General features: G+C 42.3%; 1 protein-coding gene across 6 annotated transcripts in view; it reads left to right on the top strand.

Annotated features, from left to right (window-relative positions):
- LOC307072887 (uncharacterized protein) overlaps positions 1-12,746 on the top strand; it is a 34,398-nt gene extending 21,652 nt beyond the window's left edge. For 4 of the 6 annotated variants that reach the window (XM_079732442.1, XM_079732438.1, XM_079732439.1 and 1 more), the window contains 10 exons: positions 687-974; positions 2,042-2,164; positions 3,107-3,223; positions 3,524-3,649; positions 7,720-7,767; positions 8,416-8,694; positions 8,907-8,951; positions 10,728-10,805; positions 10,929-11,219; positions 11,400-12,746. In XM_079732442.1, coding sequence (XP_079588568.1) covers positions 687-974; positions 2,042-2,164; positions 3,107-3,223; positions 3,524-3,649; positions 7,720-7,767; positions 8,416-8,694; positions 8,907-8,951; positions 10,728-10,805; positions 10,929-11,219; positions 11,400-11,452 — 1,448 coding nt within the window. In that variant the 3' untranslated portion in view covers positions 11,453-12,746. The remainder of the gene's footprint in view (positions 1-686; positions 975-2,041; positions 2,165-3,106; positions 3,224-3,523; positions 3,650-7,719; positions 7,768-8,415; positions 8,695-8,906; positions 8,952-10,727; positions 10,806-10,928; positions 11,220-11,399) is intronic. The other 2 variants (XM_079732440.1, XM_079732441.1) reach the window with 2 other exon arrangements.
- Positions 12,747-17,321: the final 4,575 nt, after the last annotated feature.

Raw genomic sequence — 17,321 nt, 5'->3', positions numbered from 1 at the left:
ATATTTTTTTACAAGGGTCAATCAATACCAATATACGTGAGGTTGAGCTGACATTTTGTTTCAACAGAAGGGTTAGTGTTAATATTATTAGGGTTAGGGTTAGTATTAGGGCTGGGAGATGGACACCTATCCAATAGTAATTAGTGGTGAGGGAGGTTCATCAGACCTGTCACTCTAACCTCTGCACCAGTTGTTGAGATTTGATTCATGATGTACTCGTGTAGCTGGCTTGGACTGTACATAGTTCTCCGATTGATGTTCTTTAAGTTAAGATGATTTCAAGTTGAAGTTATACTTACATTTAAGATCATTTAATGCATTCCTATTTTGAGGGTGCTTTAGTTTCAGCTCATGTACCAAACATACGTGTGTGTGTGTGTGTGTGTGTGTGTGTGTGTGTGTGTGTGTGTGTGTGTGTGTGTGTGTGTGTGTGTGTGTGTGTGTGTGTGTGTGTGTGTGTGTGTGTGTGTGTGCTGTTGATGGTGGTGCTGTGTTCTTTGGCTCATTGGTGTTAATGCTAGTGTGACAGGATGCCTTTTATAGGTTTGGTTCAGGTTTGTAGCCTCACCTTAACCCCTCACACCCATTTCTAAAGTGGTAATATCTACATTTTGGTTGAGTGGTACATCATCTCGATCGGTGGAACTTGACCTGCCTGTGTGTGAATTGTCTTCATCTTTTTCCAGACAGAGACCATGAAACCCATTCCGCAGGGCAGGATCTGACCGATAACCAGCTCCTGAAGGTGGCCCAAACGCTGGGAAAGGAGTGGAAGCAGGCAGCCCTCCACCTGGGGCTGGAGGACAAAGATCTGGACGACATCAGGAAAAAACATAAATCTTTGATTCATGATAAATATAAGATGTTGGTGCTGTGGAAGCGCCGAAGACCACCAGGAGAGGCCACAGCACAGGACCTGCTGAGAGGTCTGGACGGCCTGGTCCTAGCGGCCGAGACTCGTCAGTTATTGAAAGGTAACGCACTTCACCCAAACACACACAGGCGTCACAGGGGGGGGCGACTGGGTACACAGGGCTCCAATGGGGGGAGGGCCCTCAAAGCCTGGGATGAAAGGTGTTTTTTCTGTTTTCAAGTAAATCATGTCGTAAATACTTTTTAAATTTGCTGAATAAATGTTTAAGTGACCGAACTTCGTATGGACAAAAATAGTTGTGGCTCACTGTCAGCCCTTACAGGAGGCGTTAAATGGTTTATTCCACCGCTGCACGTAGATTACCAAAAACAGTAACTGATTGAGTGACTGCTAATGATGAAGCGCTAATTTGCACCACAATAGTCACGTCATTCCCCAAGAAAGGGAAATTGGGGTCACATAAAAGAAAAGAAAGTAGGAAAGGGATGACAACTGTGAACCAGCTTCAGTAAGGCGTAGTAGTAGTAGCAGTCAACATAAAAAATATCCCTGAATGCCAGTGTGGCCATCAAATCGCCTTTGCAACTAATAAGTTAACTGGTGACGCTGGAAAGAAGCAACATATTATGGGAAGGCAGGTTAGGTACTACTATCAGTGTTCCAGAACCAGGCCCTGCCAACACTTGCATCTGCCCTGATGAAATCCAACATTCATCAGTTAAAATGTCCACGAAACACGTCTATAATAAATCCCTCAGATATTAATGGCCTAATATGTAACATTTATGCATAAATATACTACGTTATGTATTCTGTTGAGTTGTGTATTTGCATAATCCAAAATGTTTCCAACAATGTTCAAACCCAGAGACGTCCATAGTTTACTTTACAGTAATGGTCCGTTGCCGTCGGTCACTTGTCGATGGAAGCAGGACTGGTTACCAAGGGCCCTCAAAACCTGAGATAAAAAAGCATGAGAAGTAGCCATCAGGGTTTCCCACAGCATTTTACAGCCTATTCTTGTTCCAGGTGTTATTTTGAATAATTGTGTTTAAATAATATTCGAATGTAGTCTGTAATCACACAAACAAGCCCATTCATTATTGTGCTTGAGATGAAAAAATAAATAAATAATCCATCTGCAATTTCTCTTGATTTGTCTCTCAGGACATGTACAGAATCGTTCTAAACCTGTTAAGAAGAAGTCATGCAGTAGAGGACAGGGGGGCCTTCCTGCTGAGCTGTCCTCTTCTCCGCCCCTCGAAATGCCTGCTATTGACGGGAAGCTGGGTGAGTTGAAGTCTCCTAGTTTTAGTAAGTCGACCTGCATAACCCTCTAGTCTATATCATAGTACTTTCCTTTCAAAATACATTTCATGTCAACAGATAGTTAATATAGGACTGGTTACGCTGGGTCCCAATGGGGGGAGGGCCCTCAAAGCCTGAGATGAAAAGTTGTTTTTTGTTTGCAATTTCTTATTTCTAAGTAAATAATATCCTAAGTAACTTTGGCTGAATAAAACGTTTAAGTGGCTAAACTTTCAAAGAAAAAAATAGTGGTGGCTAACTGTCACCCCTTACAGAAGGCACAAAATGGTTTATTCCACCGCTGAACGTAGATTCCCGAAAAACAGTAACAAAGCTGATCAACGATCAGCTGCATGGAGTGACTGACTGAGTGACTGCTAAGTATGAAGCACTAATTAGCACCACTATAGTCACGTCTTTCCCCAAGAAACGGAAATTTGGGTCACATAAAAAAAAATAAAGTAGGAAAGGGATGACAACTGTGAACCAACTTAATAAAGGCGTTAGCATTGGAGTAGTAGCAGTCAACATAAACATTGCCGTCGGTCCCACGTCGATGGCGTCATATGGCCTTACCCTGTAACTTCAGGGAAACTCACAAAAACAGTAATCCAGTAGAGGCCTAATGTATTGATATGATAAGTCAATAGCAATCTAGCTTACTACGCTGTGGTACTTTGTCAAGTGGCTCAGGCCAGACACCAAGCTAATGCAGTTTTTGACACAAAGACTTTACTTAGGCAGGTTGTTTTTTATGTTTACACAGTCTGTGTGAAATCTGTTTAATCTTTATTATCTACAGTCTATGTCAAATCTGTTTAATCTGTATAATATACGGTTCATATTATGTCAGTTTAACCATACGTCGTGCTGAGTTGTCATACAGTGATACAAAAGTGAGTTGACCAAGGATTTCCAACTCAGAAGCAGGTGTAAAAACCAAAAGGAAGAGCTGCAATGGCTCACCAGGAAAGGCCAAAGCAAAGGACCAGCTGAGTATGAAGGGCCTGGAGGACCTACCGGCCAAGACTAAACAGTTAGGTACAGTACTTCACCCACACACAGGGGCGTCATAGTGGGGGGGGAGCAGGACTGGTTACCAAGGGCCCCAATGGGGGAGGGCCCTCAAAGCTTGAGATGAAAAGGCAGGACAAGTAGCCATCAGGGTTTCCACAGCATTTTACAGCCTATTCTTGTTCCAGGTGTTATTTTGAATAATTGTGTTTAAATAATATTTGAGTAGTCTGTAGTCTATCGCGCAAACAAGCCCATTTATTATTGTGCTTGAGTTGAAAAAGGAAAAAAAAAACCATCTGTAATTTCTCTTGATTTGTCTTTCAGGACTTGAAAAGAATTGTTTTAAACCTGTTAAGAGGAAGCCGTCACGCAGTAGCGGACAGGGGGGCCTTCCTGCTGAGCTGTCCTCGCCTCCGCCCCTCAAAATGCCTGCTATTGACGGGATGCAGGGTGAGTTGATAAATAATCATCATCATAATACATTATACATCAATCATATAACATAATAAGAACTCATTTTATAAATACATACTTTTTAAACAAGGTCGACGGTGTGTTGCTTTCTGGAATCTGTTGGGATTCTGGGATATCAATTCCAAACCTATGGCTTGTTTCGTACAAATCATTCACATGACTGACATTTTATGGAACCCAACATAGTCCACACAATCTTCTATAGCTTCTCAAATGACCAAGGCTGGAGAACACTTGGTCAGACATAGTTCCTAATGGATGTGTTTGCGTCCGTAGCCCGGTCATAGAACTCATAGTGTGTGTGTGTGTGTGTGTGTGTGTGTGTGTGTGTGTGTGTGTGTGTGTGTGTGTGTGTGTGTGTGTGTGTGGTTCTAGATGACAAAAGAAACATAGGGTACATAATGTTATTCTACGAAAGACTGATGTAAAAGTAGCACAATGAAGCATTCTTAAATGGCTGTTCTACTAATAACCCTCCTTGTCTCTGATGCAATCCAACATTGATCAGTTAAAATGTCCAAGAATCACGTCTATAATAAAATCGCTCAGATATTAAAGGCCCATATATGTAACATTTACGCATTAAATATACTATGTTATTTATTCTGTTGAGTTGTGTACTTGACAAATCTAAAGTGTTTCCAACAATGTTCAAACCCAGAGATATCCATAGTTTACTTTACAGTAATGGTCTGTTGTCGCCGGTTACATGTCGATGGTGTCATATGGCCTTACCCCCTAACTTCAGGGAAACAGGAGAACAGTAATCCAGTGGCCTGTACTACGAACCTCAATTAGTGGGTTAGCGAGGTATGTTGCGCTCAAAGTCTGGGTTAGCTGGGACACGAAAGTTGATCTCTTTTAGCTTTGCTGTATCACCATGGTGACTTATGCTCTCAACCAAACCCGTCGGGAGCAGGTTTTCTATTTGATCATCCTTATGTATGTGACCGGCTGAATCTGCGTTGTGTATTTTTCTTAAGTCAAGACGTGACCCAGGATCTCAGTCCGGACTCGGGAAATCTGACGTCCATTTATTGTTTGGCACTGAAGATAAATATAAAACAGCTTCCTTTCAGAAAGTGCCCTTAAACAATCCTCCAACTCCTCTTCCCAAGAGAATCAGAACAAAAGGGAAGAGGGCAGGAAACTTATGGGGTTCTCAGAAATTTGGGCGGGAGTACAGAAGGAGGTGGAGCTAAATCAAAGAACAAAATCAATATCAAATAGAAAGGGGCACATAAGGCAGCTGGAAAGCTAAACTTCAGGTAATAAAACTGTAAAGGCAATTTTTATGTAATTATAATTAAAGGGATATTACACCCTGTTACATGTAGACAATGCTTAGCTCATTGTGTCTCGGTGAGAGAGACAGAGTGGAGGTAGCGCGTCAGTCTTGAATTTTTGCGTGCAGGGTTCGTCTCCCAAGTGACACGCATTTATGTGAAGCTTAAAAGGTCCCAATTATCATGCATATGAAATACTTATTCAATACTTAAGGTTATGGAATTATATCTTTGTGCTTATTTCAAACTTGAACCCATATTGGGCCGTGCTGGCACCACATCTACGGGGGTAAAAGGCATGATGGTAGACTGGCGAGATTTAAACCCTGGTTGCTGGCGTTCGGGTCTTATACTAATCCACTATGCCACCGCCGCTAACTCTCTGCAGTTGAAAACAGATGCGATATATTTCTTAAATAGGGGGTATTCAAAGTGAATTCCCTAAATTATAGACTAAGGCAGGTTGGACGCATGCTTATGCATTTTGCCCCAGAATTAATTTCGGCATTCCAGCGCGGAGTGGTAAACAACAGAGCAGACCAAGAACGCAATATTTTTTTTCTGTATGCTATTTCATCAATTAATTCACTTCTGATAAAGTTTTAGGCGAGGAATCAATTGTGCAGATTTTGAATTTTGGGGCAAACTAGCTAGCTGGCCGTCCAGTAGCTCTCTCAGACCCTCTCGCCTCACAGACCACTGCAGCTAACAGGGCAGACGGCGGACTACAATGGTTGAAGGGAAGCAGGCCAACAACTGTATAACATTTATTTTATCAAACAAACTACAGAAGCAGTATAAAAGGGTTCTTTTTGTTTTAAGTAGACATTATATATTTTTTGTGTACAGTTGAGGAGTAGGTTGAGCTTCAATTGTTTTCGGTGATAAAGCCTGGTTGCTATTTTGGAGGACTGCAGGCGTCCTCTGCTGTGCACAATACCAGCCAGAACGCCCCGTCTCAAACTGTCAACAGCGTCCTGCGTGCTTGTGACCTTCAAGTTCATTTGTCCAAGAACAACTAGCAAGAACGTTCTCCCCACTGATTGTAAAATAAGGAGTTGATCACATGGATGCGCTTAAAATATAGTGCAGACCAAAACAGTGGGGAGAACGTATATCATAGTTCTTCCCTGAAAAAATACATTTCACACACACCAGTTAAAAAGTAAATCATATAATAACATAAGACCATACATCTTTTTTTTTACCAAGGTCAAAGGTGTGTGGCTTTCTGGAATATCTTTTGGGGATTCTGGGATATAAATTCTAAACCACTGGCTTGTTTCAAACATACATCATACACAGGACTTTTTCTAGTTGTCATACAGTGATTCAAACGTTGATCAAGGATTGCCAACTCAAAAGCAGTTTATAGTAATAATATGAGAAATTGCAGGACTTTGTAGAATAACTTCCAGAGAGAGAAATAGTGAGTATTTGTGCTGAGCAGGTCAGGAATTTCACCGGCGGCAGATAGCCAGATAGCAGGGCCACGACAGCCATGGTCGTCATGGCCCCGCTATCTGGCCGTGATGCCCTTCTGAAAATCGTATGCCCAGAGGGAGGGTTATTGTCATTTTTACATAATCGTTATTATAATGTGTAATTTAAAAAATATATATTATTTATGGCAAATTCTAATCTTATAGACAATAATACAGTTTTAACATTTAACAAAATTCAACAAATTCACTCAACTTATTTTCTTTTTGAAAAAGAAGTGGAGAATTATTGCAAAAGGGTTCTTCAAGATGCAGATAAAAACTGCAAAACAATGAACAATTTCTCTAGAAGTGTTACGCTGTTTATTAAAAAGTTGTTAATGCTTTTAGAAATGGATTTGTCTATTTAAGGGAAATCAAAATCATGTTTTTTAACTTAAGGTCTTGATGCCCTGGCATGTGGCCTTTGTGCCCGAAAAAGAATTGCCCCGCTGCAAGCCATGTGGCCTTGCCCCTAAAATCACGAAATTCCAGGCCTGGTCCTGAGTAAATAAAAATGCCTATTCTCATATTGAGACAAATCATGATCACTGTCCTATAGCGTCCATTTTTTGTGAGTCTCAATGTCTACTTCAAATGCAGTTAGAAATATGGGACAGTTGCTTCATGTTGCTTATATGCTACAGGCCGAAGGTTTTTTAAGTATAACGTTGCTTGGGGAGTCCAATTCCTCCACTGAAAAGGGTAGAAGGTGCTTACAACTCTATGGTAGTTAGCGATCTATCTCTTCTCTACATGTATTTGTGTTGCGCGATTGCTGCTGAGGGAGGTAGCCTATTTGATTGATTCGCTGAATTGTCCAATCATGTGGTGATTACAAAAAAGAAAAGCAATACCATTGGCCTGGGGCGCACACGGGTGCGATCCGAGGGCGAATTTTCTTTAAATGCTGTCTCTGCTTGATAAGACAGCAAAAAGTTAGCGAGCTTACATTGTCATCTACGTGGCCGGCGCCCCAGACTTAGGAGGGCTTTATTTCGAATGACCAATAACTAGCCTAGCCCAAATCATTGAAGTTCAGAAGCATTTAAATGGTTGCTGGCAGTGCAAGTACGGTCTATCACACAATTAAACGAAAATAAACGTCATGTATTTTTGTTGATTTATTTTGTATTTATAATAGTTGATTCATAGTTGGCAGATATATTCAAGTGAATATTTCACGGAGGGGCGGCGCCCTCTATTGACCCACCCCACTGCTTGAAAGGTTTATGGTTGACATCGTAAGACTGACTGACGATCCTTCTCATTATCGTAGGACATATACCCGACAAGACGGTGGTAAAACCAAGGAAACAAAAAAAAGGTAAGGGTTTGGCTGTGTTCCTTGGCTCCTTTGAGAAAATATTACATATTTTCTTCTAAAAATGCTGATTTGATCGGATACCTTTCATAGGCTTGTTACAGGTTTGTAGGCTCGCCCTAGCCCAGCCTACTACAGTTGGTGTATGACTATAATATTTAGTACCTTTGCTGTATGGTCTATGAAGAGATAAATGTAAATATTAATGCATAGCAGTACACACCTACCTACCTGTACTTTAAACATTGGGCCAACTAGTAGGCCTCCAAACATTGGTGATATAGGCTACATTAAGAGCACAGACAACGGACAACGTTTGACCGAGCTGGCCCAAGACCGAACACCTCACCGACCGCATCTCACTTGACTAACTATATAACGAGAAACTGCTTATACTTATGGAAAAGTGAACTTAATGTAGCATATTTTGATCAAACCAAGTCTAGCAAACAAACATCTTATTGATGAGATATGTTGTGGGGGACAAGGTGGTACGACAAACGGTTTAAAATATACAGAGGTCAAGAAGAGTTTAATCAATGTCTCCTGAATTCTGTGGTCCACAATTCTGAACAATGTGTTGAACACCCTGCCTCAACTATCCTGTTTCCATGCCGTCATTTTTATTTTGCCTTTTGATTTCTTTTCCAGTGGAGCTTCAAAGGGTCCGTTGTGAATTTGTGAAGAAAGTTAAAATCTCAGTTATCAAAGGTCTCCTGGATGACCTTTGGCAGCAGAAAGTGTTCATTACTGAGGACAAGGACTCTGTGATGAAGAACGAGAAGACCACAAAGGACCGAGCACGGTGTCTGATATATATGGTGATCGGTAAAGGGGAGAAAGCAAGTCGGATAATGATTGATAGTATGAAGAAGAGGGACCCTGACTTATGCTCCACCCTGGGTCTTATCTCTTCTCCTGCTGGTGTGGGTGAGTTGTTACCATGAATGTACTTTTTAAAGAAATGGTCAGTACCAGCTTTGCTTTGACAAGAGGGGAGCTTCTTCGTCCATTAATCCACTGGGATCCAGTGATTCATTATCGTCCACTCTGGATAACATTTGTGTGGAATAAAACTTTACACTTGGAAGGTTTATGGTTGACATTGTAAGATGGATTGACGATCCTTTTACATATCCTAGGAACTAAAGACAAGACGTTGGTAAAGCCAAGGAAACAAAACAAAGGTAAGGGTTTTGCTGTGTTCCTTGGCTCCTCTGAGAACATATTACATATTTTCTTCTAAAAATGCTGATTCGACCGGACACCTTTCATAGGCTTTTCACAGGTTTGTAGACTCACCCTAACCCTTTAAACCAGTGGCGATTTCTCTAAGACTACAAGGGAAGCTTGGCTTCCCCTAAAACTTAAAAAATTAAATGGTAAAATATATACTGTTGTGTTTCATTGTTTAAAAATGCGTTAGAAAACGTCCATCTCGAAGACGAGTTTGTTCAGAATCAGCTGCTTATCGCAGGTCGACTGACTAGATTTCCTTCTCATAAATTCCCATAGCGTCACAGTGCATTTGCTTGTTGAAGGTCAGCGTCCATCGACTTCAATGGGGCTGCATAGAACAACTTTTTTTAGTGCGTCGACAGTCATGAATTGTGCTGCGATTATGTCCCTCCCACGGACGCTCAGCGTCTCTGTGGTTGAATGGAGGAGCGGGCTGGCCTGGACGCTGGGCTTTTGCGTGATGATTGGAGGGTCTGCGAAAGACTGAGTTGCCGTTTGATTGACAGCGATTTTGAACAATAAAACGTCGCCGGAGCTCTCTTTAGTCCTCAGTCCCATCGCGATTTTGCAAGCGAGTCGAAAGACACACCTATTTTTTGATATTTACTTGGCGAAATTGCTAGACAATTTTCATAGTACATTTCATACACTTATACACAGAATTCCTTGTTTCAGTTTAACAGAATTCCCACATTTCCTTGTTCAAGTTTAATATCGTTTTGGTAGTTGGCCATCACTTTGATTCAGGGAGCCTGAGGTCTGAACTTCAATCCTGTATTCAGATCAGGACTTACAGGTTGACAGGGGAAAGCTGTGTGATTTCTTGGGCGTTCCTAAAGGCATGGATGTTAGCATCCTGTATGGACTCTGCCTGCCCTGCTGGTGGAATTGTGGAATTGTTGTTGAATGTTTTTGTTTGCATTGCCATGTGCTTTTGTTACTGTCCTGAACCCCGCCCACACCTGACTCTGTCGGCCACACCTGATCATTAGCCTGCTCATTGTCCTGATTGGGTTTTCCCTGTCCCTTGTTTTCTCTCTGCCAATGATTTGTTCTCCCTCTGACATTTAAGTTCAGCCCACCAGTTAGGCTTTGTCAGATTGTACCAGAAAGTTTGGTGAGATAACCTGCCCGTTTTTGCTCTACCAATTGAATGCTCTGCCTTGTGATTTTCTGTTTTTGGATTTTTCATTCTATGTTGGAACTTTGCCTGGATCTTTTGGGCGTTACACTTTTGACTCTAATATTGACTTTTTGTCCTGTCTACCCTTTGTTTGAATCCTGAAGAAAAGTAATCAATATTTTTGCCAAATGCATCTGGTCTGCACCTGGGTCCTTATCTGCAACCCTTAACAATGGAGTTGGACAGTGCAATGCCTCAGCTTTATAAACTGTTCTCATTAATGGCAACAATAGGAGCTACATCTGCAGGTGTAGAAAGGAGCTTCTCCTGTTTAAAGCGGCTCAAGTCCTACACCCGTAACACAATGGGCCAAGGCCGTTTAACTAGCCTAGCTCTGCTGGCCATTGAGAGGACAATGGTAAAGTCACTGGAAAAGACAGCTAGTTGGTATCACAGGGTCACAGAGCATTTCCTTGAAAGGGAACAGGGCAGAATTTACATATAAATAGACAATTTCTATAATGTAGGCCGAAGATGAGCTTCCTCTCTTTGAAAGACCAGCAGCCACCACTGCCGTAAACCCATTTAATTTTTGCTTCAGGAAATGGAGGCCGGAAAAGAAATGGAAGTAAATCAGAAGAAGTGGCCAATAAGAAACCTTGCATGGCGGATAGGTCAGGTGAGCGGGTGTCATGTTTTGAATCAAATGATTGCTCTCAGTACGAAAGAGTAAGAAGTATGTTTCTTGAGTGTTCTATTTTTTGAGATGTCTTGATCTGCCTGTATGTGGATTGTCTTTCAGACAGCATCACTGAAACTGGCTCCACAGGGCAGTCTCTGACTGAAAAGGAGCTCATGAATGTGGCCAAAACGCTGGGAAATGAGTGGGAGCAGGTTGCCATCCATCTGGAGCTAACGACCAAAGCTTTGGACGACATCAAGGCAGAACATCGATCTCCGGCCATGCAGAAGCTGAAGATGTTGGTGCTGTGGACGCGCCGAAGACCATCAGGGAAGGCCACAGCACAGGACCTGCTGAAAGGTCTGGAAGACCTGGAGGACCTACCGGTCGAGACTCATCAGTTATTGACAGGTAATGTACTTCACCCACACAGTGAACGTCCAGACCATTTGAGCAGCTCCCCTCTTTTACAGGATCCATTAGTTTACATTCAATATTATTTGTGGAAGGATTGTAATGTGGTTGCAATTGCAATGGAGTTGAACTTGGTTTTTGTATGTGCACTAAGGACCTGTCTGTTTGCTTCCTCAGGCTGGACGAAGTGCGATAGTCAACTAGATGGCTCTGTCCAAAGAAAACAATGAAGATATGCAGAATTACCTGAAACAGTGAAGCTGTCTGTGAATGCATCCTGGTTGTTGGGATACAGCCAGATGATGACGACAGAAAGATTATTCAAAAGTGCAAGCAGCCGTAAGAGTAAGGCTCTTGTCGAGTCCATCTTTACCGTATAAACTGTTTAAATGGCACAATTGGTCATGCAGCTTTGCTCCACCAGTGGTCAGGATGCACATACTCTGCCAAGGCATTTTTGAAGCGTTAGCATCAGTTGCGACCCTGTGCTGTGTTATCGTAACCCGACTCTCACCAGATGAATTTCGTTCCACCTAGCTCCACTCATCCATCTGGGATCGCTCCCGTTGGGTGGGATTTGGGGACCAGATTTAATGGTCGAGCCGATCAGGACCGCCAGGCCGGGATTTGTATAGATGTGACATAGCGGACAAGGGACTGTTTTGATTCAGACAACAATGGCGGCTCGCATCGAGGAAGCAAGCGTCAACATTGATGCCATTTCATCCGTGTTGTCCAATCTAGTGAATATTCTTTCTTTAAAAGAACATCAGAAAACGCTCTCATCAGCGTCACGGGTTGGTTTTGATGTGAGTGGTTGAAGTACCACATCAATAAAGATGACGGACAAGTGGTTTATCCAATCATATTCAAGGATTTTTGTTATGGCCCATCGTTCTAAAACACCTATCCAATGGATTGATCCTAGATGGATGAGTAGAGCTAGGTGGAACGAAATTCATCTGGCGAGAGTCAGGTTAGTGTTATCGGCCACTTCCACAAAAATTCAAAATATGGACAGATTTATTCAATTCTTTACTTTTACATTACATTTATTTAGCTGACACTTAAGTGCAAAGCGACTTACAGTAATTGCATTCCACAGTGGAAGATGCAACCCAAAAAGAGCAGGAATCGTGCAAGTACATGAAATGCGTTCAATAAGGAAGCTTCTTTAAGTGCTACATTACAGAAACGAGATGAGTTTTCAGTCTGCAGTCTTTTTCCAAATGTCTTGACCTTGTAAAGTAATTATCATGTTTAGAATAGGTCCTCCTTCCTCTGCTAGTACTAAGCTGTTCCCCTTAGGTACCTCCTATAGACAGGTATGGATGGTTGTGATGACTGGAACAACTTGTTTCCGAAACAAGTTGACATTGTGCTAAAGCAAGAATGATTATTTTTAACAATTCACTACGATTGTGTCAGTTCATTGTTTTTATATATATTATGTTAACTTTCTGAGACCGAGCCAGGAAGGTTCAGACGTCTGTTTGGGGAAAAATAAAAGTGGTTTGTGGGAAAGGCTGCCTTCTTGCTTCATTGTCCAATATATTCTATATCAACTAAAACTTTAGTGACATTAATATAATTCAACAGCATTCAATAGATAACGGGATACATTAGTGTAAAGCTATTAGTCCCATTCAGCTCAATGATTAGTAATTATTATATTGACATGGGTATAAAATTGCGCTCAATGTAAAAGGACCTCTACTTGTAAGATATGATCTATACGCCCTATCCCAATGTCTGGACTCACAGACTTTGCTGCTCCTTAAATTATTAAGGCTGTAGGGCTGTCCCAATGTCAAAATCCAAAGGGCGTGAGGGTTTGAGTCCACACTTACCGAGCCCTTTCTGTGAGTCCATATCAGTGCAGACTTCACCTAAGGGAGTTACCCACAGTTCAAAGCGTTGTGACGTTTACCGCGGAGACCATAGGGAAATCCGGAAATTAGGAAGGCAAACAAGACGACGCTACTGTCAATCAAGCCCCAAGGAGTAGTGCATACTTCCGCAATCCACCAGTGCTCAGCGGCCAAGCCTGGTATTGCAGCTGTTTTAGCGTGCTGTGGACGGGTCCCTCAATTCATGGAGGTCCCGAAGTAGATATCGCCGTTCACTTCAATAGAGCTCGTAAGTCAACCCCTTCCGGTAGACCCCCATGGGAACTCTGAGATCGTAAAATATGAATGGGTTTCAATGGAGAGAAATAAATAATTTTCTGGTCCCAGTCTTTATATGCCCTGAATTACACATGTTTGTGGATTTAAATGATAATTTTTCATGTAACGAGTTTGACCTTTTATTGTGCAATTGTTCAGTTAAAGGCTGTAGAGAAAACACAATGAGAAAGACTACACGTCTCGTATGTGATGTCACGCTCCCGGCGACTGGCATTGACAAGACCGACAATCTCCCCATCGGCATAACTGAAAATCTACACATGCCCCGACTTATAATGGTTTTCACCTCTTTCGATGCTGTTATCCTCCCCTTGGAAAACAGCGGTGAAGTGGAGCAGAGATCGCCATGTCTGTACCAGAGTGGTGGTGACGTATATCATTTGCGTCGAGAGCAACGAGGGGCTGTAGTTCACAAAGCGGCCTCACACAAAACCTAACATTAGACTCCTTTGCAATTTTTATTTTGTTTTCTTTGCATGAAAAATTATAATTGAAATCCACAAACATACGTATAATCCAGGGCATATAAAGACTGGGACCAGAAAATAATTACTTTCTCTCCATTGAAACCCATTCCTATTTTAAGATCTCATAGGTCCCATGAGGGTCTACTGGAAGGGGCGGACTTACGAGCTCTATAGTGGGGAACAGGAATGTGTCTCCGCAAAAAATGTCTGCATATCAATCAAAGGCTCATAATTATCTTTATACCATGTACTAATAAAATGTAAGTTTTCTCTTTTTAAAACGCCTCCTCAAGCGTTTTATTAGCCATTTTATTTATTTAGGGATGGGCAGCCGAAAGGAGTCGTAGTGAAACAAATGTTGATTCGGCCCGACATCCGAGAGGGCTCAGTGCACGGCTCCGTTAACGTCTCGTGTCTGAGAATTTTCCTTTTACTTATCATGAATGAAGTTGATGGTTTTTAGGCACTGTGTTGACTTTATATCACTTAAAGTCGCCGCGGGATGTGTTCACAGACCTCTCGCTTATGATGCTACAATGCTAACAATGCTAGACAACGAGAGTATTTCTGCATCCGGCACGTCATGCACTAGGGCGTGGCTGGCTCCCATGATGGGGAAGCAAATCTCTCCTTGATGTAGCCCTGCGCCATTGAGCAGTGTTCATAGGAAAGAATGGGCGCCACTTTTTAATCCGCTGTCCTTTCTTTAATAAGTCCATGCTGTCAATGCGTGACCAGCTGGGAATTTCTGCCTTTTTTTAGTGAGCCGGATCATTTAGATCAGCTCACCAACAAGAGCCGGCTCTCTTGGCTCCCTAACGGCTCTTCATCTTACCACTTATACCTTTTATAATTCAGCCAAATGTAGCCCGTACTGACTGATTAGTATGTGTAGGCCAATAATCACCTCAATTATTCAATACATCCTTTATGATGAAGTATTCAAAACTGAAAATTATATTTTCTAATATCAATAAATTGCTGTAGCCGATTACTTTCATTGCATTGACAAAAAAACTAAAGAAAACTCAAAGAAAATTCCCTAACCGGCAAGTGTCAGCAACATCTTTGTCATTAAACTTTGCCAAGGTAACATGTGCTCTCGTGAATTGCTGTCCCTATCCCATATATACCTATCTGAGCCCATGTGGCCTCACACACTCACTTAAAGAGCACCTATTACGCTTTTTCGACTTTTATGACCTATAAATGTTGTTATAATGATTTATAGTCATGTTTAATCATACTAAAGTGTCAAATAATGACGTACATGCATTTAGACGTATTCCCTGCTGACCGTCTGGGGAGGCAGAGCGCTAAACACTAGGGACGCCGGTCGCCATTCACTTTTTCAAATTTCCGGGATTTATCTACGTAGAACAATCCAGATTTTCGATGTATGGTAATGCTGCAACATGCTCTTCCGGAAGGTAGCCAATCACAACGGAGTGGGGTAGGCAGGAGGGGGGGCGAGGGGGTGGAGAAGGACGAAGCCGAGTGTTGACAGAGAACGCTGAAAGCACCCAGATGAGACGAAGAGTTTCCCGAAAATCTACATAGTTTTAGGTTGCTCTATAGGAGTCATTAATAAGAAATTAAGACAAGAAAAGTAGTATAATAGGCGATCTTTAAGTTAATTAGCACCTGAGACCAATTAAGTCTGTGAGTCCTTAGTCCTCAGGGCTCACTTTGGGATTGGGCCATAGTTTTACATTTACAGACTAGAATTCTTACCATTCCTGCAGAAATTGTACTTGCACTGCCACTACATCTGTGTATTTGTTTGTGTATGTGTACGTATGTTTACGTACACATACAAACAACACGTGTATGCAGCAAATTGTATCGTGGATCGGGTTCTGACAAGGCCATCGTGGAATCCTGGAGGTCTTCAAGTCAGGTGATCTCATACTTGCTGATAAGGGATTTCTAATCTGAGCCATTCTGCCAGAAGGAGTCAGTGTCAACATCCCCCCCATTTTTGAATCATGGCAGGTTGGAAAAGAGTGATCAAACTAACTAAAGACATTGCAGGGACCAGGATCCATGTTGAAAGGGCAAAAGCCCATTTTAAAGAATTGAAAATCCTGCGTTTCATTCCGCACACCTTGCGAAGCGACGCTGATGTGGTGGTGCAGCTCTGCTGTGCTTTACTGAATCCAGAATCCATTTACAGGAGTTAAGATTCATTCGGATGAGTAAGTTCCAGTTGGCAGAGCTCACCACAATGAAATGAAATGTACTTGAATTCAGTGTTTGAATCGCTTTCAGCAAAATTTAAAAAAGGAACACAACAAATGATATCACTAAAGGAAGGTATAATTACCTTCATTATACCCATTGTTCTCCTTGGATGTTTTGGATCATTAGCGTCCCTTTTCCCAGGTTCCGTCCTCCTGATGAAGGTAGAAGGACTTCTTCTGCACTGAGTGCTGAACCGTGTGGTCCCTCCACCGGAATGGGCCCTTCACCTCAACGATGTCTGTCTCTCCCCCCAGACCCTCGGGGGGGCACCCAGGATCAGCCAGCCACAAACCAGACCCTCTAACCTTCATGCCCGTGGCTTCTTCAAATGCCTGTTTCCCTTTCTGCTCACTAGCTGTACCCCACTGTACAGCCAGCACTCCATGCAGTTCCTGATTCCCAGATCTTAGAAATGGGGGAAGGAGTGACACACTTTGCAATCAGCACACTTCCAAAATGGCTTGCCGCCAGCCGCCCCTTCCTCAGAGCATGCCAGAGGAGATTGTCCTTCTGCCCCACAGTCTGCTGCTGATCAAAGCTGCAGAGTGGCGGCCCTTGTCGCCCCCACGGGGAAACTCCCAGGAGGTAGAATTGCAGTGAACTAGAACTGCAGTGAATTTTAATATTCACTGGAGCATGATAATGAGATGATTAGTTCAACTCAAGTCAGCTACCTAACTAGCCGGCCTGCTAAACTCACCTCAACCCTGTATTTCTTCTCTTTCAAGCTGGCCCTCACAAACACCACAGTCCAGTACATGGCCGAACTTGTACTGGTTTTCCCTCATTTGGACACTCTTCCCTCATTTCTAATAAACCGTGTCACATCAGAAATGTATTTACTGTATTTACTTTCACGGGCACGGGTTAACGTTTCCATGGTAACAATGACTACCAATCATAGACGTCGTGTTACACGTTAACATTAGCTAGATTGTGGGTAGTGCAGTCATATACCAACATTATGGCTAGATAGATAACCACTTTATGAAGCTTTTATTAAGGCAAACTTGAAAAACGGATTCCCTGCAGGAAATGCGTTGAGTTCTATAGTGCAAAGTGAGGTTGAAAACATGTTTTAATAAAGCCACAGAGTTAAAAACGTAAAGAAATGCTGGGTCGGCCTACCTCAAAGTTATTGCTAATTTCAACCCTGATAATGATTTTGACCACACGTAGCAGTAGACGTATGGCAGCGA

This window comes from Pollachius pollachius (assembly GCF_949987615.1).
Source record: "Pollachius pollachius genome assembly, chromosome: 3".
In the NCBI taxonomy this organism is placed as follows: Eukaryota; Metazoa; Chordata; class Actinopteri; order Gadiformes; family Gadidae; genus Pollachius; species Pollachius pollachius.
Note: the sequence above shows the minus strand (reverse complement) of the source record. Positions and strands in the feature narration are given on the sequence as shown.